This window comes from Mytilus galloprovincialis, chromosome 11 (assembly GCF_965363235.1).
Source record: "Mytilus galloprovincialis chromosome 11, xbMytGall1.hap1.1, whole genome shotgun sequence".
NCBI lineage: Eukaryota > Metazoa > Mollusca > Bivalvia > Mytilida > Mytilidae > Mytilus > Mytilus galloprovincialis.
The window spans coordinates 69,504,408-69,532,356 of record NC_134848.1 but is presented as its reverse complement, the minus strand read 5'-3'; the positions used below and the strand labels follow the sequence as shown (position 1 = coordinate 69,532,356).

At 31.7% G+C, this 27,949-nt stretch overlaps 1 protein-coding gene across 1 annotated transcript; it reads right to left on the bottom strand.

Moving 5' to 3' along the window:
• LOC143050881 (uncharacterized) lies at nucleotides 1-27,949 on the bottom strand. The gene is made up of 6 exons (XM_076223986.1): nucleotides 27,881-27,949; nucleotides 27,013-27,082; nucleotides 24,874-24,946; nucleotides 3,737-3,804; nucleotides 2,150-2,222; nucleotides 1-673 (listed from the first exon to the last, which is right to left on the bottom strand). The coding sequence occupies exons 1-6, from the start codon at nucleotides 27,947-27,949 to the stop codon at nucleotides 145-147; spliced, it is 882 nt and encodes a 293-aa protein (XP_076080101.1). The 3' UTR covers nucleotides 1-144.

Here is a 27,949-nt window from a genome sequence, read left to right as displayed (position 1 = left end):
TTATCATAAAAGGATATTTTATTATACAAAAGCACCATCCGCATAACAAAATGGTTTCTAGGTTCATTAATGCTTAAATTATTATTGAATACAAATGGCAATCAGTAAAAATTGTTTTTTTTTCTGAAAAATTTCCTATATAGTTTAGTTATATACAGCCTCAGATCCATCTATGTGATGACCACGATAATGATTTCCAGACACATCATAATCATCGTCTGATATTTGACCTCGTGAAATGGAGTAATCGTTCTCTGGCATGCTTGGAACTCTGTCATGTATTGTATGATTGTACGTATTCTCATCGGAATCGATAAAAGTGTCTTGCAAATGAGAATATGTATTTAAGTCAATCCCCTCTGAATTCTGTTTGACATTTATTCCTTGCTTCATGTTGTCATAGGTGTCATCTTTTAAGTCATATGTGTCATCTTTTAAGGAACCGTTTCCACTTGCATAGTCATACGTCATGGTATCTGTATTAATATAATTATGTGTTGGTGTTACAATATCCGGATCATTTTCTACTTCAAAATAATGATGATATAATGAACTGTCCTTGTTTTTATAGGGGTTACCATCTGTTCCTACATCTATTTCGGATTCATATGCTGGGTTAGACCGTGTGACAAACTTGTTTCGTGGGATTTTGGTGGTATTACTGCATCGTCGTCTGAAAATTGAAAGATAGTTGATGCCAGGTTTTAAGATATTCTTAGACAGTATTACAGTAAACTTTTATATTAATAAACGTATACATACAAACATTGCTTAGATAATCGACAAAACTAAATGATGTAATACAAGTTGCGTAAAACTTCTACTCTAATGCATCTATTACAAACCATGAAATTGTGACTACCTTGATTCTGTATTAAACTTCGCTACATAATACTACTCTCATGTACGTCACTTCATGATAATGTATGCATTTGAAAACCATTTTAAGGAAATTGCAGACTGTTTTGTTTAAGTATAAAGAATACAAAACCTCATAATTAAAGTGCAAAGCTACACGATAACGCCGCCACTATGTTTATTAACTATGTTACACATGAACATTCAAAAACACATATATGTATATGTATGTATGCTGAATGACAAAACACCCGTTTCGGCGGGAAACTGACCACACGATAGGTACGACACCTATACATCATGAAAAGACAAGAGAAAATAATTTCACTTTAATTCACTATACGTTAAACCGTATGAAATTGTATTAGTGAGATATAAAATTTGATAGTTCTTTATTGTTTACGACTGTTAGTTTGTTTTGTTGTTATTTTTATGCATTTTCGCATTTGTTGTGTTTGATTGTGTATATCTCGTGTATAGTCAATCCATCCCTTTTTCTGTCCAAGATATAAAGATGTTCAAAAGGTTGTAATATATGCATGCTCATATTCATTGTATTGTTATATAGGTAAAATGAACAAGACATCATAAGTCTGTTTGACTGGAGTCTCATCCAATTTGCGTTTATGCAAATAAAATGTGTTTAAACTAAATTCCTTTTTTCAATTCAATTCCTCATAACATGAAACCACTGTGACAAATCCTACCTCAGAATTTGATTGCTTCAGTAAAAGCAGTAACATGGACAAATTTTCAATATATGTCGCTAAATGTTATCACTTTATAAGCACCAATTTTTACTAGGGTTGGTGACAATTAAACGAAATTTTGGTATTTTTAAAAATCAGATTTTGTAAATTTGAAGTCAGTCAACACATTAATTTATAAAGAGATATAAGAAGATGTGTAATGAGTGCCAATGAAAAAAATCTCCATCCAAATCACAATCTATAAAAGTAAACCATTATAGGTGAAAAGTACGGTCTTCAACACAGAGCCTCAGCTCACACCGGACAGCAAGATATAAAGGGCCCTAAAAAGATACTAGTGTAAAGCCATTCGAACGGGAAAACCAACGGTCTAATCTATATAAAAAATGAAAAACGATGAACCACATCAACAAACGACAACTACTATTCATCCGATTTCTGACTTAGGACATGTCGAACAATTGCAAAAGAGTTTGTTTTCTTGAAATTTTTAAATATTGGCAAAGGAATACTTCTCAATTCTAACCAAGCCAAGTATGGAGGAACGCTTATATACAAAACTCAAAGATTAATAACAATACCTGTAAAATATAATTCCTAAAGGAAGTAATAACACCAAAAGTCCAGCTACTACTCCTCCTGCTATTAAACCACCTAAAAATAAATCAAAATTGATAACAATATTGTTACAAATGCTTTGACTGATCATTATAATTTAATTATGTGTTACCATGTAAATGATTGAAATCAAATAAGTTGTTGTTATGGAAGAGGCAAACAATTAATTTGATCTAAAATAAAAGATTTGGATATCAGATACATATAAACTTCTGTATTGTTTAATTATGTTAAAGCAATAATGCATACTTTTATACACAGCATAATAAGACGATTTAACCCTGAGTCCCATAACTCTGAACACGCTTTCAAACTGATTCATGTGTACTAATACTTGTATTACAGATTAATTTTTGTCTATTATACTAATAGCATAGAGTAAAATGTCTGTTCTGTACTTTTCTGGGTTTTATAGTTTATTCTTTAGAATCTTTTTTTATTCTACAAATACATATATAGAGCAGATTGGGTGGCTAAACTCTGCAACATAGTATGTACACAAGTGAGGAATCTCGAAAGAAGTCGTGTGAAGGGGTTCGTGATATTCAGGCTTAAGTTTTGTGTACTATTGTTTGTTGTTGGTCTACTTTTAAGCCATGGCGTTGACAGTTTAATTTCGACTTATGAGTTTGAGTGTCCCTCTGGTATCTTTCTGGTACACTTGTCTATTGTTTGTGACCGTATCGAATGTACGATACCTCACTTGATCAATATATATTATATTTTTTCAATGTCTTTAATTTCTGTCTCATTGACATTTTTTGTCATCCGTGCTCTTCCAATCCGCTCTGTACTTTATTTAGCATTTTTGACGTGTTCAATCCAAGCGTCGCTGATGAGTCTTTTGCAGACGAAACGCGCGTCTGGACAAAAAATCAGACTACTAAGTTATATATATGATTAGTTAATATATGGCAAATAGTCCCCAAAGATAACCCCTGAATTACTGGATCCGAGTACATCGTGATGATTGTAAATGATCAAACCGGTATAGAATATTAAAGGGTTCTACAATGTGTCTAAATGATTGCTTAAAGTTTTAAAGTGATTTAAAAACACGTCTTATAAGCATACTAGTAGTCTTTATTCTATTTTTGTCAGGTATAGATAGAATCTAACCAAAAAATGTGCAAACAGTTATGTATAGCATTCCCCGCAATACTTAATGTTTTGCAGTTTATTTTGCCTATCAAAGCTTTAGAAATATTTATAATTTGTTCTTCCCATGGTGAATGGATTGATCACTATCCTCCGGGATGGTAAGACATTTTTAAAATCGCGGACTGGAGTTGTTGGGAGCTCGATTGGCAGAAATATAAGTAAGACGAAACTTTAAGAAAGGTTTATTTTTACAATGATTTTGACTGCAGTTCCCCTTAGGTCCAGATGCAAATATTTCGTGCATCTTTAGGAGTAAAAGAAACAAAATAAAGATAAAACCGGTTGTTTCTGTATTGTATGTTGATTAACCTGTATGACACCAACATCAATGGCGTAACTAGACAAGTATAGACTTTAAAATGTTCTCCTGTAAATAATATATCTCTTACCCGAAATTTCCTTAGATGTAATTAAGGACAACACAGTTGAATCAACTGTTGAAAGTAAGGATGTAGTGCTTGAGATTGACTAGATCACTGGTTTCGTGTTGACAGACTGTGCTGATTTAGTGGTGTACATATTGATAATGTTTGTTGTTGAATGTCCTTAAAGATAAAATGTTCTCAATATCAATAACGGTAGAGCAAAAACAACAAATCATGTACTACTTAATTCCATATATTAACACACCACTGTGAGCAGGGGATTATGAAATATTGCGTTTTAATAATACTCTTATTTGCAAAAATAAATCAATAAGTTCTTTAGTGTTCAAACTTTTATTTCCTTTTGTGTCTTTTTATATGTATCTTTGATAAATATAACAACGTCGTCCAAATTAGTCATGTTTTATATCTAAATTCAATATACCGATCTCCTCAGATATCATAATAGTAGAGGAACAAAACTGATCAATATCAGTTGAATGTTTCGCCTATATCAAAAAAAAGTATGTACAACAAACGGTTATCTCTCTACAACAACCTAGTCCGTACGTGTATTAAGGGAGCACGGTAGTATTTCCTGGCCCATAAGGGATAATGATAGCCTTTTAGGATTTTCACCACTTTCTAGCACTGCAAAAAAATCTACATACACAGTTAACTGAAGTACTTTCATTATACTAATCAGAAATAAATTTGAATATGTATCATGACCGTTTACTTTTTTTGCTATTTTTAAAATCCTAAGGCCACTAGTGCTTTTATGTCTTTTATCATGCAGTGAATACAAGATTTAAAAAAATTCTCAAAAATTCATTTTCACCTGTATGTAAAATTATTTCATATTTTTCTACACCTGATTCTTCCCTCAGTTTGGGAAGGTATGTTCAGCTAATACTGTATTTTTAGTCCAATCACACTGTTCAGATACATTGACCTAAGTAGGGTACACAAAAGAGCAACCTAAAATCTGGAATGCAAATACTACCGTGCTACCTTAAATGGCAGACTCACCTTCACAGTAGAAATAAACACTAAATGTCCCAAATCCTATGTTTGTAGGAATATTGCAGGTTTGTTTTCCATTACACTTTGAAGAAATGTAATATGTGGCATTACTGTTTTGATGAGTATTTCTAAAAGCTGGACATGCCGACACATCGTTCTCCCCCACATCTTGTATTCTTATCAATGTGTTTCGTTCACAAACAATTTGTAGCTCTTTACCATGAGTTACTGAGAGGCAAGCTAAATATAAGAAAGGATAGGGTCGGTCATAAAACACTCTGAATAATTCATCTAAAAATTCAAGCTTATAGTTTTGTATACTAGACGTTCGTTTCGTCTACAAAATATGCATGAGTGACGCCGGAATCCAAAAATGTTCAAAGGCTTAATACATTAAGAATGCAAAAAAATCCAAAGGGGGTGCTAAATACCGCTAAGGTTATCTATTCCTTGGGTAGAACATCCAAAGTATTTTTAGAACAGTTTTGTAAGCAGTCATTTTTCAATATATTTACCTAATCAATGATATTTCATGGCAACACAGATGATATACTTAAATTTGTTTACCATTAACACGACAGGAGGATTTAAATTTCTTATATAATGCAGTAAAATTATGAACCATTTTTAACGTTGCTATACAATACAATGACCTCGCTTTATCGTCATTCAGCAAATAATTACATCATGTTGTTACTTACGACCTGAACGCTAAATAATGTTAATTGTTACTGATGTGTATATACAATGTACCATTAATAAAAACAATAAGATTAAAAAGAGATTAGATTGAGATCTTACTTCGCAACATACATGTATCCTGGTGTCTGACCCAAGTCATGAACTTTGTCAGTGATAATGTTATATTTTATTGATATTTTGATTGACCTTTGTAGACTCGGGGAAAACATGATTATCGTTGGAGACTGTATTGGTCTTGGTAAATTGTGTATCCATTTTTTGGTCATAGAGGTTAGTCTCATTGAACTTGGTCCCAACGTTTACCTTTCATTAAGTTAACATGGTTATCTAATGAAACGGGCATCGCCGTTGAATTTTTTGTGTATATTTAACACTTAACTTGAGAAGAAAACTCATGTTAGTTGAACAGTTCGGGAACTCTACCTTATATGGATATGAATGAATTAGCATACTTAATATGTCCTCGCACAAGTAATTGTTAATTTACGGGCGACGTAATTTATTTTTACCTGGGTTTTTGACCAATCCAATAAATGAGTAATAATGCATGATGGACTACTACTGTTTACAATCAAACGAGAACACGTGTTATTTACTTAAATGAAACACATTTTTTCATGTGTTGCGGGATTAACAATTTCGCTTAGTTTTTCATTTTCTTGTATCCATATTTATAGTTCGCAATATAAAGTATTCGTTCCATACTCAGATTAACGAAGAATTGTTTCAATGCGAAGAAACAAGAGTTTGAGTTACCCAACATATATAGCCATTAAAAATGTTTGATAATGACACGGATATTGCAGGTATTCATCCACCAGACAGCAACGAAATAACAATGTAAGGCATAATTACCCATGATCAGACAACATGGACAAAGTCACTAGTGTTAAGCTAGCCGTCGATAACAGCCGTAGCTAATATTCATGAGGGCACCGACTTTCATATAGATAGTTAAAAAATGTGGGATATCCTTGAATTTTGTGTAAAAAGGAAAATACGTAGAGAGTGTCAAATATCTGATTGGGTTACTAAAATTTCAAGTTTTTCACAAAAAATGATACTGTACGTATACCTTCTTTTATGATTAAAAAGGGATTTAAATAGAGGAAATGAATGTGTGTTAAGCTATTTACCGTCTTCGCTTTAATAGCACTTTATTTTAGCATACTGAATATTAATTATGATGTTCTTACTTTTAGTTCAGGTCCTGATAAAACGTTTAAATATCCAGTACAGTACGAAATGTTTCAGTGCCAGTTCTTCGTGGGTTTTTTTCGAAGCATAAATGTTTTTGGAATGACATTATACCGGTTTAAAAGAGCTCAAAACATTTTTATACTGAACAGTTGTAATTTCTGCTGAAATTTAACTGTTTCACGCCGTGGAATCATTGCAATATATGTATAACAATGGAAAACCCGGTTCTAAGAAAATCGAATCGTGAAGCCTGTAAACAATACTTTTTTAATCTGAGCATGCAAAAGATTATGTTATATATTTCACATTAAACATATTCGCAGAACAAAAACATTAATTATGAGAGTCCCAGACACTATAATAATAGTTGACAGTTTTCACACTAATTCCACGTGTTTTCAAGTGTTAGTAAATTCGTAGTAGCCCACAATGCATTGCAGTTCATTAAGTCGATTGGTCAGGTTTTCAAGGCCAAATTGGTCTTGTGTTTGAGAAATTACTTTGCAAATATATTCTGACGTCAGTAAATCTAGAGTTCTCGAACTGTTAAACCAAAGATTTGAACGGAACACTACATTTTGAAATATTTTCACATTCTAAGACCGATATGTTAGCTATTATATTGCTTGCTCTTGGTGGTCTATGATAACAGTTTTCATCATTTAACCAAATCTCTTCAAGGTGGATGTGTTCATTTTGTTTGCATTCTATTATACCGAATGTATAATTGACGATATGAACACATTTTTCTGAAAGAAATAACATTATGATTAAAATAACTCTCTCTCTCTCTCTCTCTCTCTCTCTCTCTCTCTCTCTCTCTCTCTCTCTCTCAGTCCTGGCACTTAATTTCCTAGGAAAAATTGTCCCAAGACTTTTTTTTCTATTAGTTCGTATTATATCATAAAATTATTCAAATGAAATACAAATATTTTCTCAGTAAAGATTGAAAAGTTTGATTATTTTTCCTATTAAAACTGAGGCTCTAAAGAGCCTGTGTCGCTCACTTTAGTCTATTTGAATATTAGGACACAGATGGAGTCATGACAAAATTGTGTTTTGGTGCTGCTTACAATTATCTCTATCTATAATAAACTTGGCCAAGTAGTTACAGTGGAAAAAGTTAGTAAAAATTTACAAATTTTATGAAAATTGTTAAAAATTGAAAAAATAGGGCAATAACTCCTTAGGGGGTCAATTTACCGTTTTGGTCATGTTTGACTTATTTGTTAACAATATTAAAACATAAATTTTTATTGTTTAAATGTCATTGAATTTATTATAGGATTTTATAGGACATGATTTCCTAGGAAAATTAGTCTGGGGACATAGATTACTAACATCGGAGTAAATATACTAGTAAATTCTGTAACCATGGACTTTTTATACTAGTAATATTTTTCCGCCAAGATATATTTTACCATGACAAATTTATCACTTACATATACCATATTTGTTTCGATTATATAACAATGGGGTAATAAAAGCGTTTACCGAAGCACATTTTGTATGAAGCGGTGGTTCATTCCCAAATGATTGTATAAACTGTCATTGAATTAATATCAAGTTCTTTGCATGTTTTATCTATGCATCGTTTTATTATTGTGACTGATGGCACCTACAGTCATATAGCCCGTATGTTTTATACGGAAACAAAAATTGATATCGAATTGTCACTTGCTTGATGTCAGCCAGTCGAAATTAACCATTTTGATAACACATACGTACCTATATTGTAATTATGCTTTTGTACATTAATCAGATTGTAAGTTTTCTTTTTTGAATTGTTTTATGTTTTACATTGATTTCATTTCATTGTGATTTGGTGGATGTATGTAGTTGTCTTATTAGCCATTATACCACATCTCCTTATTATAGTTATATCAAGTCCTGAAAACGTCCAAATGAAAATGTTATTGTGTGAGCATTTTATTTAACACAAAAGGTAAACCATTTAAACAATAAAAGACCGATAGCTAAGATAAATATACGAACTTGTTGGTGAAGAGACGTCCACGCTATATAGTACAATTCCAAAGAATGTCACACCAAACAAAACTAATGAATGCATTTTAAAATACGGTTTATGTTATTTTTGTCAATATATGATCAACTGGTATCGATTTCTGCATTATGTAAACAAACAACTGATAACCGAATATTTGACATTATTTAATACTTTCAGTTGTCCTTTAATCTTACTAGGAAGTATGTAACAATTTTATAGGTGAAAAATGCAGTCGTGATTTTTCCTGTCTAGGATAAACTTTAAGTATAATGTTTATTTTCAGCACAGCTTTCAATCTTTGAAATTCTCCATAGACTTTAGTGTTTAAGTTTTTATCCACAAATCTGGATCTATTATTGCAGATCAAAGCTTGAAGCTAGATAAAATGTGTATTTTACGAATTTCGATATTTTTTAATGTTAAAAATAGTAACGTTTTGAATATTTTTTATGTTATTGTTTGGACATGGAGAGAGCAAAATTAGTAGCAACTGTTACATTGCATGTAACACATGCACGAACTATTTTGATGATAATTTGATTTCAAAGACAAAAATGGCTGGAAAATCTATTAACACTGGACACTTTAAATTTGCAAAACACTCGTTTGCAAATCCGCCGCCGCCTCAAATAAGAGCTACAATGTCATGAATATAACCAAAATGTGCAGAATTACATGGGATTCAATAATTTCATTGGTTTTCTACTGTTACTATTATATTTATTTTTCTATTTGATTTATAAAAACATGGGATTTTCAATATCCCATGGAACAGGGCAAAATCCCATGGGATTTACCATTATCCCATGGGATTTTGGTTAAATCCCATGGGATTTTTTTTGGTCCCATGGGATAATTGTAGTCCCATGGGATATTTGTTGTCCCATGGGATTATTATTATCCCATGGGATTTTTAATATCCCATGGGACAAAATAAAATCCTATGGGATTCAAATTATAAATATATAGATATAAATATACAGTAATGTGTATGTTACAATGTATTCTATTTGGTAGTAAATTGTTATAAGATGAATCTTTTTAATTGAATATCTTTTTTCTTTGGAAATGTTAATTCAACATATTGTTCTATAACTGTTCAAAACTAAACTTTTAAACAACAAAGTAGATAATGTAAGTATCAATATATGTTTATTTATGAATTATAGAATACTTTCTTGAAACACTATTATTTACCATTTGAAATCAATGAAAAACTCTAATATAAGGCTGAACATACTAGTACTGTAAATTCAGAAATTATTGCGTGCATTTATTATTGGATTTTTGTCATTTAAGACTAATATGAGATTTTAATTTTTTACGATTTTGAGATCAGTTTAATTCATATAAAATATTTCTAAATGGGAGTTTAAATTATTGCGTTTACATCTGTGTTGCAATTTTTGCAAATATAAACCCTCACAACAATTCTTGAATTTACAGTAGCTATTTAAGTAAATCTATTTTTTTCACAATATCCCTCCACACAAAACATTAATAGTTTCTTATCATCCAGCATTGTGTGATCTTATAGTCCACTTTTTGGTCATTCAGCGCACAGAACATTGACATTATTGTGGTTTCAATATCTTTGGTATTTAAAAGAACTTCAAATCATTGACTGAGTGATAAAAATAATAGCTGATCCAACTTTTGTCTTTGAATTTATTCTGGTCTTGTTTCTATGTTTTCTCCATTTATTCTAGATGATGAATTTCAATCCTTCTGAAAAAGAACCAATAAAATCTGAAGTATTATATAAAAATTTTTGCATACATGTAGCAATAATATGATTTTTAATAAAAATAGCTATGCGGTATGGATTTTACTGATTGTTAAAGGTTTTCCAATGTCATCACTTTCTAACCTCTTACATCCTTTGGTCTCTGATGGAGAGTTGTCAAATTAGCAATATACCACATCTTCCTATTCTAATACTACCGGTATATAATAATCAATTAATTTATTCTTCTTTATAACGTTTGGGTATTTTCCCAAGTTATTTATATCATATATAAAGATCAATGTTAAAACTTTAGGCAATTATAATAACATATTCCATTATTCACTAGAATTTCAATATATTATACAAAATGCAGACAACAGAAACAATATATCTTTAAGCTTTTGAAGTTCTGACAGAGTTCAATTTGTGTTTTATTTCAATGTAAAAATACCTTGAAATCTTCGGACATATTGGAAATTATCATGATTATAACATTGATACAAAAAAATATATTGTTTCATACTTATTTTTTGTGTTGTTGGCTTGCTGTCTCATTTTACAGTTATACATACATCAATAATCTTCTTCTTTATTAAAAGTAAATATGGGATATTTCAATCTAATTAAAAACCGATCTCTCATCGCTCCTGTTTCTGATATGTCGCGTGGGAGATCTAACGAAACCCGCTTTGAGGTCACATGTGAGTGACCTCGTAGGTGTGTCTTTTTCGACCAATGAAATTGAGTCTTCCACGATCTTGGAAGTTTAACGTAAGGCAAAGGGATGTAACTCATTTTATTTACGACGAAATCGTCAGTCAAAATAATTCATAAACTTTTTTGATTGGCTTATTAATAGGTCGTCAACTCATTTGCATATCTTTATAAATTCATAACTTTTAGTTCACTCACATGTGACCTCAAAGCCGGTTTCGTTAGATCTCCCACGCGACATATCAGAAACAGGAGCGATGAGAGATCGGTTTTTAATTAGATTGGGGATATTTTTATTTTTATAATCTGAAAACATTATATTTCTATCGAATAACTTATTACCAAGTTCACAAACACCAATGTGTTTGTCAGATACTTATTTTAAGACATGTATAAATGTTTCAGACCATATAAGTATTTGGACCGTACGTTTATGGTCCGAAACATATAAGTATACTCTTACAGTCCGACCATATGCATACAATCCGACAATTTGAGTATACCCGGTACTTGTACTGTCTAATACCAGAGCTCAACCAAACATGTATTTTTATTTCTACTGCAATTAAACTTTTTGTATTAATCTATTAAAGATTTCAGTTATGTTGATCTGTAATGTATATTTGTTTCTAATAAACTTGACCAACTTCTTAAAATTGGGCAGACTGTACGCGTAGTCTAAATACTCATATGTTCTGGAACATAAACATGATTAACAAGCATTCGACAGGATGTCATGCTAAAATCCCTTAATATTAGTACTAAATTTTGAGTATATATATGTATATCCACAGGCTACTTACTGAAATTAAAGAGGATACAATTTAGAGGAAGGACTGGACAGATGAATGCACCAACACTATTAAAACAGAGCATAAAACTTACCAAAAACAAGATGTTTTACATTTATCCTTCAGAAGCAGGAAAATTGAAAGTTTTTTTTTTCTTTCTCTGCTGTCCATGGTATAAACTTTAAATTCATTCATGCAAAATATGAAAATCTGCAAAAGTAGGACCTTGAACCTCAGCTTATCCACATTTTGACTTTTGAGCTGCACATTTTTTTTTCTTTTCATCTTGCTGACAATCTACATGATCTAAACATAAAAAAATGATAAAAACATAATTCTAGATTAACTTTGTGTTTTTATTTTTGTTGATACAAACAATTTTTCCCAGCTTAAAAGGAAAACATCATCACAAAAAAGGAGGTCATACTAACCTCCTAAATATTCAAACAAACCAAAATAATTACTTGATTAAGAGCTTGTCATAAATTAATAGCATTGATACTCTTATTTTTGAAGACCATATATATATATATGTCTTTTGCATACTTATATTCCTTTGTACAACAGTATGCATATTAAGATTGATTCCGAGGACTTAAATGTTAAATTAGCATGATTAATTTTACAGTTTCTCAGCTCCATGTGTACAATATGAGAGTATCTTGCAATACTGTATATTCTGATATTCAGAACATATTGTGAGGTTTTTATTAATGCAAATGAGAGCTGTATATCATTCTCATTTCTGAGACATATTTATGAGTTGAAGACCAGTGCCAAAATTTCCTCACTGCATTGAAGACCCATAGGTGACCTTCGGTCGTTGTCTGCTCTTTGGTTGTCACTTGTGTTGTTGTCTCTTTGACAAATTCCCAGTTTCTACTTCCCATTTTATAACATGTATGCAGATTTTTCGTAAATTACAATAATCAATCACGCAATTCTGTCCATTATTTATTTGTTATTGAAAATAAGCAAAAATAAATGCACACAAAATTTAACATCAATTGTTAATAAAGGCTTTTTTTTAAATTTCAAAACAGTTGCCTACACCGTTAATTTGTTTGATTTATTTCATATTTTTAAAGCCTTAATAGCTAGCTAGATGGTATGCCTGGATGGATCCAACCATTTTATAAAGGGGGTTCCCTGTTCCCAACCCAAGATTTAGGAGGGGTGGTTCCAACTATATGTTCCCATTCAAATGCATTGAGTGTCCAAAAAAAAGGAGGGGTTCCAAGTTGAACTACCAACCCCTAGAATCCTCCCTCTGTGATCCGGAATTTTTTTTCACTTAACCACTGGGGATCTCAATCATTTAAAAGTTTTTCAAACATGTGAGGGTGGGGGTGACCCCCCATGGACTCTCCCTATATTTCATTTGATGTGTTTTATTGTTCCATACAAGAATATATATGGTTTAGGGGTGGGGATCTTGACCGTTTACAAGATAATAGCACATTCTCAAATTGAACGGGACGGGGTGACCCCAAGGGACTTCCTTTTAATTTTAATTGATTTGTTTTATCGTCCCATTAAAGAATATATATGGTTTAGGGGTGGGGATCTGGACCGTTTACAAGATAATAGCACATTCTCAAATTGAACGGGGATGGGTGACCCCAGGGACTAACCTTTAATTTTAATTGATTTGTTTTATAGTCCCATTCAAGAATATATATTGTTTAGGGGTGGGGATCTAAACCGTTTACAAGATAATAGCACATTCTCAAATTGAATGGGGTGGGGTGACCCCCCAGGGACTTCCCTTTAATTTTAATTGATTCATTTTATTGTCCCATTCAAGAATATATATGGTTTAGGGGTGGGGATCTAAACCGTTTACAAGATAATAGCATATTATCAAATTGAAGGGGGTGATCTCACCCTCCCATCCCCCCAAAATACCTGATCGCCACCCCCCCCCCCCCCACCCACCCCTTTCCTCATTTCAATCACCCTGATATTATGATCTGATAGTTTTATCACTTACAATAGGAATTGGTTTAAATTCCACAATTAATTCTAGTTGGTCAAATATATGAATAAATTGATTTGATAAAGAAGGACAACAGTTTTCTATGGTTAATAGAACTTGATAGTTACTAATTTGGGAAGCTTTCAAATTCATAGCATGCCGGTGGCTGTGTTCAAAGTGCTGGGTTTTTTGTCACCCTCGTTGTTTGCGGACTAACGATTTAGGCCTGTGGTGGATAATAGTGTGCGTGCATTAATTTTCTATACCTTCTTAATATTTTCAAATACTGACGGCAAGTGTTGTAATGTATCAGTGTCTTATTTGAGACCAACGTGCTATTTACATGTGCGATCGAAAATGCAGGGGAAGGAAACTTGTCAATTGTGTTTATTTTTAATCCAAAATAAAATAAGCCGCCGTAAAATTAATCTTGGGTTAATTCCTCAAATTGATGCAAGAGGCTTCTTTTTTTTAAGCTATATTTTTAATGACTTACACTTTTTACCATTATTCTCTTTCTTTCACTATTCTTTATTCCTTTTTTTCTTTGCCCGTTATTCTCTATAATACCCTCTTATGATCTCTTATGTGGACTTTCGGTGGTTTATTTTTTTAGTTCTGTGATAAGTCAATATTTCATGCAGGTTCATGAAATAATGGTTTTATGCATATCAGCCAAGATTGTGCGTGGAATTTTAAGAAACAAGTTATGTGAATTTGATTAAAATCGATGAACATGAATTTGACAGCTAGTGACCCTTTTACAGGTAAAATTCAATTAACAAATTCTGACCTACTGGCATTCAACACCAAATTACCTACTTGCTGTATATTGATAAATGTGATTGTAGGTCAATACCTCAACATCGTGAATACGCCATGTGAGGTGTTGGTTATGTGTGCTACGGGGTCACTGGTGGCGCCTTCAAAACAGAAAAAAAAATCCCAGTAAAAAAGTGTGGAATTTTGTTGTTGAAAATTTAAGTTGTAAATTCCTGAAAAATGTACTTAATTCCGTTCAACTGCTAACATGTAAGTTCGATACGAAAATAGGATAAAAAGCATCCGTAATCAGTAATTGAAGAGCAATGGGTAAAAGAAAACTGAAGAAGAAAAGTAAAAAGTAAAAGAAAGTCGTTGAATTAATTATTTTACAATTGTTTAAATATATGAGAGAATGTTTTAGGCAAATTGTCTTTATTTACAAATAAATGTATTTAAAGGAGATGTGACATGATTTTTTTTTTTTTTTTTTTTTTTAAATAAATATTTATTTATACATAATTACCCCCAAAAAACATCGATAACAATATAATTATCGTTTAAATGGATAAAAAATTAATTTAAATGTATCGATCTGTCGACATACTAATTATGCATATTTCAATCCCGGAAGTCACTCAGAACGAGGCTGTCACGTCAGTGGTTACATCAATCATATTTGACTGACGGGTGTAAAGGCATAATAAGCGCAATTTCATATTCGAATATCTTCCAACAAAACCCATGACAGTGATTAAAAATGGTTCTGTGTTCTGCCAGTAGATGCAACAATAGGCATAAGGACAATTTGATAAAAAAAAAATCCGTTTTCTGAGTAACCCGCAGACTAGTCCCAGGAAGAGATAGGACTTCCTACCAAGCACTAGTCATAGACTTTGTTCCGCCCACTTGACAAATGCATGTTACGATCGTGACCCAGAAGTTATGAAAAATATCGAGGGATGTCCTACCATGAAGCCAAAACTTCGTCTAAATGCGGTACCTGACATTCAATTGACACAACCAACAACAGCTGAGCCCCACCTAAGCGGGGAGCTTGTGAGAAGCGGAGAATGGCTGAGTGAGAAAAAAATCTTTTTCTTCGCAAATATTTTTTGCGTCCCTTATTAATAATTTTTTTAATAGTTTAGTCATATTTGTGTATAATTTTATAGCCAAATATATCTCAATGTTTAAAATTTGGTATTGTGTACCTCCTGCGTGTACCTCACTACCTGTTCACGTGTGCAGGTGTGTACACTGAAATTGGACATAATAAATTAAAAAGTCATCAACATCGATCAGAAGTTACAGGTATGCGGCACACTTTCTCTGCAGTGCTGGGTTACCTTTGAAGTTGAAAGCTACAGGTGTCATGCCCCCGGGTGGTGATATATATATATATATATGACATCGGCAATACGCACTATTGCGTAACATGCGTCGAATCTTGTGTACATCCATGATCACCTGCTGGGTGCACAGGTGAGGTTGGAAAATATACTAGAGCAATGGTTACAGATATACGTTACGTAATGCATATCTGTTTAACCTGTTTGAATAAACAATAGTCAATACCTTACTGTCGGATATTGGGGTTTACAGAATAGAGAAAAGAGGACTGACAGTGCAGCTTAAAAAAGGGGGCGGATACAAAATAATGTGTTTGTGAATTTACTTAGTAAAGAATGGAGTATAATAATATAAGATAAGCAAAATAAATAGAGAATTAAGAAGAAATGCTTCTAAAGTAAAAAATTAATAAAAAAAAAAAGCCTGTCAGTCCCCATAACTAATACATAACCTGTAGTGGGTACATAAATTTCCTTCTGAGTTTTCTAATAAAAATTAGGCAGGTATGAAAGGTGTATTGCAATAAGTTATTAGTACTTACCTATTCTATTTATTTATTAAAAATCATTTTATTTCTTAATAAAAAATAAATTGTGAAGAGATATCAAGTGATGCTTTTAAAATGACAGACCATTGATGCAAGGCTATCGTGGTGAAAAATTATAAGCAAAAGGTGACTTGAATGAGAAACAAATATTTTGGCTAGTGAATGAATGCAAGTCTTTATATTGCATAAGACATGGAGATGAATAACATAGTTTTAACTTAAATAATGCAGATAAATCCAATTGATACAGACCTGGGAGTAGTAGATAATGTATAAGTATAGACTGAGTTAGTTAAAACATATTTTACTTGCTGAATTAAAGCAAAAAGGATTAGACACAAGTAAATCATACTTATGAAGTCTTCTCCATAATACAATATAAAATTACAATAATAGTATGATATAATGGACATGCATATAAGGAAAACAGTTTATAGAATAATACTAGCTTTCATATGTAAAAAAGAGAAAAAGAAAGTTTGAAAAGTCATATGATTCTGTGACGGTGACGTGTGTACTGATGATGACAATGATTTTCCGTGCCAGTAACAATAACCTCTATCAAGGCATAAAAAATCTGTTTGACCATATATGAAATTTTGAACATGTTTGAAAATTTGAATATTTTGTTCATTCGAAAGTTCCATGTGTCCGCAAATTAATAGTTCTGATCTAAAACAATGTTTTCGGATAGTTAGTTGAGATTATTGAATAAGGTTTTTCTACATAATGTGTATTTTGGACAAACAAAGAAGTAATGGTAGACATCATCAATATCCGACTCACAATGACAAGAAGGATCATTTATAAATTTATAATATTAGCTCTAATTAGATCATTGTTTAAGAATGAAGGGGAACATCTCAATTGCGTTAGATGATATTCAATTTCCTTGGGCCATACAAATGAAACGTTTCAATTTTACATAATGGCCTATCGTTTTTTTAATTCTTTCTGTTATGCATTACTACTCTCTGTTTTCTGTCGTGTAGATAATCCTGAAACCAATTCAATAAGTTTCCGTCAATACCATAAGCTTTCATTTTACATATAAGGCCACTATGCCAAACTTTGTCGAAGTTGAAGAGAAGTCACAAAATACAAAACAATTTATAGACTGAGGATATACCACACGGGAAAAATATCACAAAAAATAAGCCAGTACTCATAGAACATTTTCAATGGGATTATTATGAAGGAGAAAAAGACATATGAATATATATTACTGTTTTAAAACTTCTTTAAATCTTACTTATAATACCCCCCCCCCCCCCCATTTTCGAGTTTAGGAAATTTTTCATGAAGCTTGATTAATGAAAGAAAAATTAAATTTAAATCATGCAAAGAATATAATTCATGCCACAATGAAGCCATTTATAGATACCAAGCCACATTGACATGTTGTTTTTATAACAATTATTTGATCACTATTGATATCTATTTTGAATATATTTTAGTAACAAAGTTACTTAATATATAATAGATCAAGAATTTTGTATTTTTTTAAATTATTTTTTTCTTGTTATATGAAAAATAATTTCGAAAATAAATTGTGACTTTTTGTCCTGTGAATTTTTGTCCGTGACTTTTTGGCTGTGACTTTTTGTCCTGTGACTTTCTGTCCTACATTATTTATGACCTGTCTTTTTGTATTATTAAATGTAATTCAATTATCTGTTAAACGTAAACATTTTTAAGAAATATCTCTTTATTTTTGGTGAAATTAATTATTGATATATTATATCTGCATTGCTTGAAAGATCGTCAATGTCGGATGACGAATTTATATCTTTTACTTGATCATTTTCAACAAGTAACGGCTCAAACTGGTACGGTTGAATATCCAACAGCCAACAAAAGGCAACAAGTTCAAAATTTTAATACGCCAGAAGTGCATTTTGTCCACACAAGACCTACTAGTGACGCCCAGATACAAAAGTTTGAAAGCCGAAACAAGTACAAAGTTGAACAGCACCGAGGACCAAAAGATCAAAAATATGTGCCAAAAACGGCCAGGATTTTCTGTTAGTTACCAGAACATCCCTATTATTTAGAACAATTTATACTTTTGCAAACAGTAAATTTCATAAATCATTTGTGAAACATTAAATGATAACAAAGATAAAACAGAAAGTGACGATTTTTACAGTAATTAATATGCCTTCTTGACAAAGATAATATAATGACGTTATGCAACACGCAAACTTTTATGACTACTTATCTGTTTTAAAAATAAAAATACTAAAATATATGTGTCTGTGTCATTGGGTCACTGTATGCAAATGTCGATTAAACGGTCCTAATATGTGTTTTATGATAGCTAACATCCTCAAACGTCTTACCCCTTCGGAGCACCTGATATCATCCCAAGTTTTTGGTCGTGTACGTGTTGCTTTGTCTTTTTCACTATTATTTGTCTGTCTTTTTTGTTTTTAGCCATGGCATTGTCAGTTTGTTTTCGATCTATGAGTTTGAAAGTCCTTCTGGTATCTTTTGCCCTTATCTTATACAAGAGGTAACGAACACTTTGTTAACCTCGTAATAACTAAAGACTTATTCATTATTATGGCAGTGCATACGGTTATCTTAGGCTTTGATTTTGGTACCAATTATGATATTAGCATTTTTTTCTCAAGTTCACTTGTATATTTCACAAGAGTTAACTGGAATGAGATAATGGATTTAAGAAATATTCAAAAACATGCTACAGGTCAAACCCGTTTGAAAGACCACTTAAGGAAGAGCTCTCTTAAGACAGGTGGTATTTTAACACAGGTTCAATGTATATGAAATGTACTACAGAGGCATTGAAAACACATGTTTTTAATTAATACAGGTGATCTCTTAAGAAGGTTTTACTGTATATGTATATAACTTGAACATATATAAAACAATATGTAACTTGATTGCACTAGTCAAAACGAGACGACTATCCCAGAGTAAAAACGAATCGGATTTATGCAAGTTCTGGTTTTTGTACGGTCTTCGTCAATACCCATCAGTTTATTATCAAGCATAAAATCTTTTTAATACATGACTACATTGGAAACAAATAAATTAAAAAAACAAGGTCCTGATTATTGACAAATCACTATGCGAAAATCAAACACGACACTGCAACCACAGAAAGCCAAAGAATTAAAGACTCCTAACTACCACAAACAGTATTCAAAATAAATTAAAAAAAAATCATAACATAGGAAAGTAGTGTAACAGCACAACGTGAGAACAAACTATAATAATCAGTGGAAAATGAGATGTCTCATCATAAAGGACAAACAAACAAAAATAAGTAAGAAGAAAAGGGACAGAATAGACCTTACTTTGTAGTAGACTTACACTGTAAGTCGGATTCTATTGGATGATAGTTCTCATAGAACCAACCAACTGGTATGACAACCTATCTGAACACTTTATATGGACCTTGAGTCAAACAGTCATCGATCTTTCCTATTAATGTCAATAATTAAGGGATGAACCTGTAAATGAACATTTGTTGTTGACATCCAGTGGATCGATAGGAGCACAGGAGCAAAGACGCTGTCCTTTCATATTAACATAAATAAGAATTAAAAATAATAAATTGTTTAGAAATATTAAATGAAACAAAACAAATGAAATATTTATTTATTGCTAAGTATTTGTATACTTTGGCCTTTGTTAGTCTTGTACTATTTTAATTTTAGTTTCTGGTGTACAATTTGGAAATAAGTATGGCATTCTTTATCACTGAACTAGTATATATTTGTGTAGGGGCCAGCTGACGGACGCCTCCGTGTGCGGGAGTTCTCGCCTGTTGGTGACCTTCTGCTGTTGTTTTTTCTATGGTCGAGTTGTTGTCTCTTTAACGCATTCCACATTTCCATTCTCAATTTTATTTCAACTCTTATACTTTCGAAATTATAATTCAATCCAATTGAACCTTTTATCTGGTGGACAGGATATTTTTTTATCATTTTATGAATTAATAATCAACTAAATAAATATGAAATTATAAAAACAAAAAACCCGGAAAAATTATGATTGAAATTGTTTATTGACACTTCCTTTTTAAATATACTACATTCGAATTCAGGAAGATCAAATAAATTGACAATGGGTCAATTATACTATTTATTATATTATAAATATAGGCCATTGAAAAATCTTTTTTCCAGAATATTGAATTTCCACTGTTCTGGCAATAACACGTATGAGACTTAGTGAACAGTGTAAGTCTGTATATTTTATTAGAACAATCAGATGATTCATGATCAATGTCTGTGCTTTGGCATTTTGAAAAAAAATGGTTTACACCTGACATGCCTTGATTTCTGTCAAACCTTTCATGATCACACGTTCACCATCGGAATGACATCACAAACGTTAATTAGTATGTTTCGCCTTGTATTCCCGTTTGCATCAATTTAGTTGTTTCAAATAGTCATATGTGTCATCCTTGTTATATATTTTTTTACACAGGATATGTGGTTTGTAATGTAATGTGTTTAAATGTGATTCTTGTTTTATTCTGACTTCTTCTATTTATATCTGATTCCAAATGTATGAAGATCAATCATATTCAGCTGAACTGTTAGTTACGTAACAAAACTGAGAAACCAAATCAGTTCAGAACAAGTGGACAAGATAATATTTCTACATAAGTATCAATTCGTGTCACGCATTCTTTTGTTAAGATGTGGTTTCTTTACGATGATCAAATACTGTTGCCTGATGTTATTTAGATTTGAAATCCTCTTTCAAAATTAGTTTATTAGATTATCAATTAAAAGAGTATTTGTGTACATGCGCTGTTTTCCACCAAAAAATGATGTTTTTCCCCGGTTTTAGTTTTGTAACCAAGATTTGTCTTCTTGTTATCCATTTATGACTTTTGAATAGCGGTTTAAGGTAGATGGGGTGTCTAAATTATAATCCATAGAATCTTTTAATAATTTGCCAAAATGTAGTTCATATCCTGCTTGTTTAAAAACATTAATAAAAAGAATGGGTCACCGGACTTATTTTCACACTACAGGTTGTGCAAAATTGTAAAGATTTTGTATAGATTATGCATGGAAAACTCATTTTTCCGCCATAAAACGCAAACCACACCATAGAATTTTGAGATAAAATTTGAGAAGATAGCTCCAATATTATGCTTTCAGATAAGAAAAAGAAAAAATGGGGTCACCGGACTCGTTTTCTTGCTACGTGTAAAAATGGGTAAATTCCTAACACATTCTATTGTAAAAGTAAAACTATCTGAATCATCTGCCCTTGCATTTGAGTTGCCTCCCCTTATTTGACAAAGTTGGGAAAAAATGAATCAAACAAAAGAATTCTTATTTTTGTAAAATACAATCATAAATATGATCAAACATGGCATTTTCTACATTATAATGAAAATTCTTACACATGAATTACCTACTACTATAAAAATTTGCACATTTCATCAAAGATCTAGACCTTGTTTTCTAGTATTTCAAAATCCAAAATGGAGGAAGACACCCTATCTACCTTAATGTTGTAGCCTTTTATTAACGTCCATTTGACAAAAAAAGTATCAGGTAAAATATGTAAAATGTAAAAAAAAATAGCTTGAATTTTTGTATATATGTAACCGTACGAGTTTTCGAGTATCAGTCAGTAACACTATTCTTTTACGGAGTTGACATTCCTTATATCTTGAACTTACAATCCTGATTAATGTACAAAACCCTATATAGTAGTTGGATACAATTGTTAACATTGTAGTAGAATATAGTCGATTTAATATAGAGATAACACAATAAATACGTTTATGTCAAATATCACGATTAAATCTTGACTGTCCGATGAAAAAAGATATATTTAGAAAAAAATAGCTAAATATCCATGTGATCCTATAATGATAATGCAATATAGACGGAAGTTTTATATCATATCTGACAAATATCTTATAAACGAGATAATATAAATATTTCATAACAAACGTTTGTGATAAATTACTAGGCATATAATCTGATAATGATGTATAAATTCCCCTTTCAGATACTCTATGTCCTTGTCTTTTTTACGATTTGAGCACAACATTATCATAAAAGGATATTTTATCATACAAAAGCACCATCCGCATAACAAAATGGTTTTTCGGTTCATTAATGCTTAAATTATTGTTGAATACAAATGGCAATCAGTAAAAATTGTTTTTTTCTGAAAATTTCCTATACAATTTAGTTATATACAGCCTCAGATCCATCTACGTGATGACCACGATAATGATTTCCAGACACATCATAGTCATCGTCTGATATTTGACCTCGTGACATGGAGTAATCGTTCTCCGGCATGCTTGGAACTCTGTCATGTATTGTATGATTGTACGTATTCTCATCGGAATCGATAAACGTGTCTTGTAAATGAGAATACATATTTAAGTCAATCCCCTCTGAATGCTGTTTGACATTTATTCCTTGCTTCATGTTGTCATAGGTGTCATCTTTTAAGTCATATGTGTCATCTTTTAAGGAACCGTTTCCACTTGCATAGTCATACGTCATGGTATCTGTATTAATATAATTATGTGTTGGTGTTACAATATCCGGATCTTTTTCTACTTCAAAATAATGATGATATAATGAACTGTCCTTGTTTTTATAGGGGTTACCATCTGTTCCTACATCTATTTCGGATTCATTTGCTGGGTTAGACCGTGTGACAAACTTTTTTCGTGGGCTTTTGGTGGTATTACTACATCGTCGTCTGAAAATTGAAAGATAGTTGATGCCAAACTATCAGGTTTTAAGATATTCTTAGACAGTATTACAGTAAACTTGTATCTTAATAAGCGTATACATACAAACATTGCTTAGATAATCGACAAAACTAAATGATGTAATACAAGTTGCGTAAAACTTCTACTCTAATGCATCTATTACAAACCATGAAATTGTGACTACCTTCATTCTGTATTAAACTTCGCTACATAATACTACTCTCATGTACGTCACCTCATGATAATGTATGCATTTGAAAACCATTTTAAGGAAATTGCATACTGTTTTGTTTGAGTATAAAGAATACAAAACCTCATAATTAAAGTGCAAAGCTACACGATAACGCCACCACTATGTTTATTAAATATGATACACATGAACATTCAAAAACACATATATGTATATGTATGTATATACTTCACACAACATAATGCCAAAAAAAACCCCTTAAGTCCAATCAATCTTAAATATTATAAATAATCAAAAGGGAGGGGGCTTATTGAGTAATTAAAATTTATCAAGTGATTTAATTAGAACCGCTCGTTTTTGTGCTGTCGTGCTGAATGACGAAACACCCGTTTCGGCGGGAAACTGACCACACGATAGGTACGACACCTATACATCATGAAAAGACAAGAGAAAATAATTTCACTTTAATTCACTATACGTTAAACCGTATGAAATTGTATTAGTGAGATATAAAATTTGATGGTTCTTTATTGTTTACGACTGTTAGTTTGTTTTGTTGTTAATTTTATGCATTTTCGCATTTGTTGTGTTTGATTGTGTATATCTCGTGTATAGTCAATCCATCCTTTTTTCTGTCCAAGATATAAAGATGTACAAAAGGTTGTAATATATGCATGCTCATATTCATTGTATTGTTATATAGGTAAAATGAACAAGACATCATAAGTCTGTTTGACTGGAGTCTCATCCAATTTGCGTTTATGCAACAAAAAATGTGTTAAACTAAATTCCTTTTTTCAATTCAATTCCTCATAAAATGAAACCACTGTGACAAATCGTACCTCAGAATTTGATGGCTTCAGTAAAAGCAGTAACATGGACAAATTTTCAATATATGTCGCTAAATTTTATCACTTTATAAGCACCAATTTTCACTAGGGTTGGTAACAATTAAACGAAATTTTGGTATTTTTAAAACTCAGATTTTGTAAATTTTAAGTCAGTCAACACATTAATTTATAAAGAGATATAAGAAGATGTGTAATGAGTGCCAATGAAAAAAATCTCCATCCAAATCACAATCTATAAAAGTAAACCATTATAGGTCAAAAGTACGGTCTTCAACACAGAGCCTCAGCTCACACCGGACAGCAAGCTATAAAGGGCCTAAAAAGATACTAGTGTAAAGCCATTCGAACGGGAAAACCAACGGTCTAATCTATATAAAAAATGAAAAACGATGAACCACATCAACAAACGACAACTACTATTCATCCGATTTCTGACTTAGGACAGGTCGAACAATTGCAAAAGAGTTTGTTTTCTTGAAATTTTTAAATATTGGCAAAGGAATACTTCTCAATTCTAACCAAGCCAAGTATGGAGGCACGCTTATATACAAAACTCAAATATTAATAACAATACCTGTAAAATATAATTCCTAAAGGAAGTAATAACACAAAAAGTCCAGCTACTACTCCTCCTGCTATTAAACCACCTAAAAATATATCAAATTTGATATCAATATTGTTACAAATGCTTTGACTGATCATTATAATTTAATTATGTTTTAACATGTAAATGATTGAAATCAAATAAGTTGTTGTTATGGAAGAGGCAAACAATTAATTTGATCTAAAATAAAAGATTTGGATATCAGATACATATAAACTTCTGTATTGTTTAATTATGTTAAAGCAATAATGCATACTTTTATACACAGCATAATAAGACGATTCAACCCTGAGTCCCGTATCTCTGAACACGCTTTCAAACTGATTCATGTATACTAGTACTTGTATTACCGGTTAATTTTTGTCTATTATACTAATAGCATAGAGTAAAATGTCTGTTCTGTACTTTTCTGGGTTTTATAGTTTGTTCTTTAGTATCTTTTTTTATTCTACAAATACATATATAGAGCAGATTGGGTGTCTAAACTCTGCAACATTGTATGTGCACAAGTGAGGAATCTCGAAAGAAGTCGTGTGAAGGGGTTCGTGATATTCAGGCTTAAGTTTTGTGTACTATTGTTTGTTGTTGGTCTACTTTTAAGCCATGGCGTTGACAGTTTAATTTCGACTTATGAGTTTGAGTGTCCCTCTGGTATCTTTCTGGTACACTTGTCTATTGTTTGTGACCGTATCGAATGTACGATACCTCACTTTATCAATATATATTATATTTTTTCAATGTCTTTAATTTCTGTCTCATTGACATTTTTTGTCATCCGTGCTCTTCCAATCTGCTCTGTACTTTATTTAACATTTTTGAAGTATTCAATCCAAGCGTCGCTGATGAGTCTTTGCAGACGAAACGCGCATCTGGACAAAAAATCAGACTACTAAGTTATTTATATATGATTAATTAATATATGACAAATAGTCCCCAAAGATAACCCCTGAATTACTGGATCCGAGTACATCGTGATGATTGTAAATGATCAAACCGGTATAGAATTAAAGGGTTCTACAATGTGTCTAAATGATTGCTTAAAGTTTTAAAGTGATTTAAAAACTCGTCTTATAAGCATACTAGTAGTCTTTATTTTATTTTTGTCAGGTAAAGATAGAATCTAACCAAAATATGTGCAAACAGTTATATATAGCATTCCCCGCAATACTTAATGGTTTGCAGTTTATTTTGCCTATCCAAGCTTTAGAAATATTTATAATTTATTCTTCTCATGGATTGATCACTATCCTCCTGGATGGTTAGACATTTTTCAAATCGCGGACTGGAGTTGTTGGGAACTCGATTGGCAGAAATATAAGTAAGACGAAACTTTAAGAAAGGTTTATTTTTACAATGATTTTGACTGCAGTTCCCCTTAGGTCCAGATGCAAATATTTCGTGCATCTTTAGGAGTTAAAGAAACGAAATAAAGATAAAACCGGTTGTTTCTGTATTGTATGTTGATTAACCTGTATGACACCAACATCAATGGCGTAACTAGACAAATATAGACTTTAAAAATGTTCTCCTGTAAATAATATATCTCTTACCCGAAATTTCCTTAGATGTAATTAAGGACAACACAGTTGAATCAACTGTTGAAAGTAAGGATGTAGTGCTGGAGATGGACGAGATCACAGGTTTCGTGTTGACAGAATGTTCTGATTTAGTGGTGTACATATTGATAATGTTTGTTGTTGAATGTCCTTAAAGATAAAATGTTCTCAATAACGGTAGAGCAAAAACAACAAATCATGTACTACTTAATTCCATATATTAACACACCACTGTAAGCAGGGGTTAATGAAATATTGCGTTTTAATAATAATCTTATTCGCAAAAATAAATCAATAAGTTCTTTAGTGTTGAAACTTTCTTTTTGTGTCTTTTTATATGTATCTTTGATAAATATAACAACGTCGTCCAAATTAGTCATTTTTTTATATCTAAATTCAATATACCGATCTCCTCAGATATCATATTAGTAGAAGAACAAAACTGATCAATATCAGTTGAATGTTTCGCCTATATCAAAAAAAGTATGCACAACAAACGGTTATTTCTCTGCAACAACTTAGTCCGTACGTGTGTTTAATATGGCAGACTCACCTTCACAGTAGAAATAAACACTAAATGTCCCTTTGTTTGTAGTGATATCGCAGGTTTGTTTTCCATTACACTTTGAAGAAATGTAATATGTGGTATTACTGTTTTGATGAGTATTTCTAAAAGCTGGACATGCCGACACATAGTTCTCCCACACATCTTGTATTCTTATCAATGTGTTTCTGTCACAAACAATGTGTAGTTTTGCACCATGAGTTACTGAGAGGCAAGCTAAATATAAGAACGGATAGGGTCGGTCATAAAACACTCTGAATATTTCATCAAAAAATTCAAGCTTGTAGTTTTGTATACTAGACGTTCGTTTCGTCTACAAAATATTCATGAGTGACGCCGGAATCCAAAAATGTCCAAAGGCTTAATACATTAAGAATGCAAAAAACTCCAAAGGGGATGTTAAATACCGCTAAGGTTATCTATTCCTTGGGTAGAACATCCAAAGTATTTTTAGAACAGTTTTGTAAGCAGTCAATTTTTCAATATTACCTAATGAATGATATTTCATGGCAACACAGATGATATACTTACATTTTTTTACCATTAAAACGACAGGAGGATTTAAATTTTCTTATATAATGCAGTAAAATTATAAACTATTTTTAACGTTGCTATACAATACAATGACCTCGCTTTATCGTCATTCAGCAAATAGTTACATCATGTTGCTATTTACGACCTGAACGCTAAATAATGTTAATTGTTACTGATGTGTATATACCATTAATAAAAAAAATAAGATTTAAAAGAGATTAGATTGAGGTCTTACAGTACTTCGCAACATACATCTTGTGTCTGACCCAAGTCACGAACTTTGTCAGTGATAATGCTATATTTTATTGATATTTTGATTGACCTTTGTAGACGCTGGGAAAACATGATTATTGTTGGAGACTGTATTGGTCTTTGTAGATTGTGTAGCCAT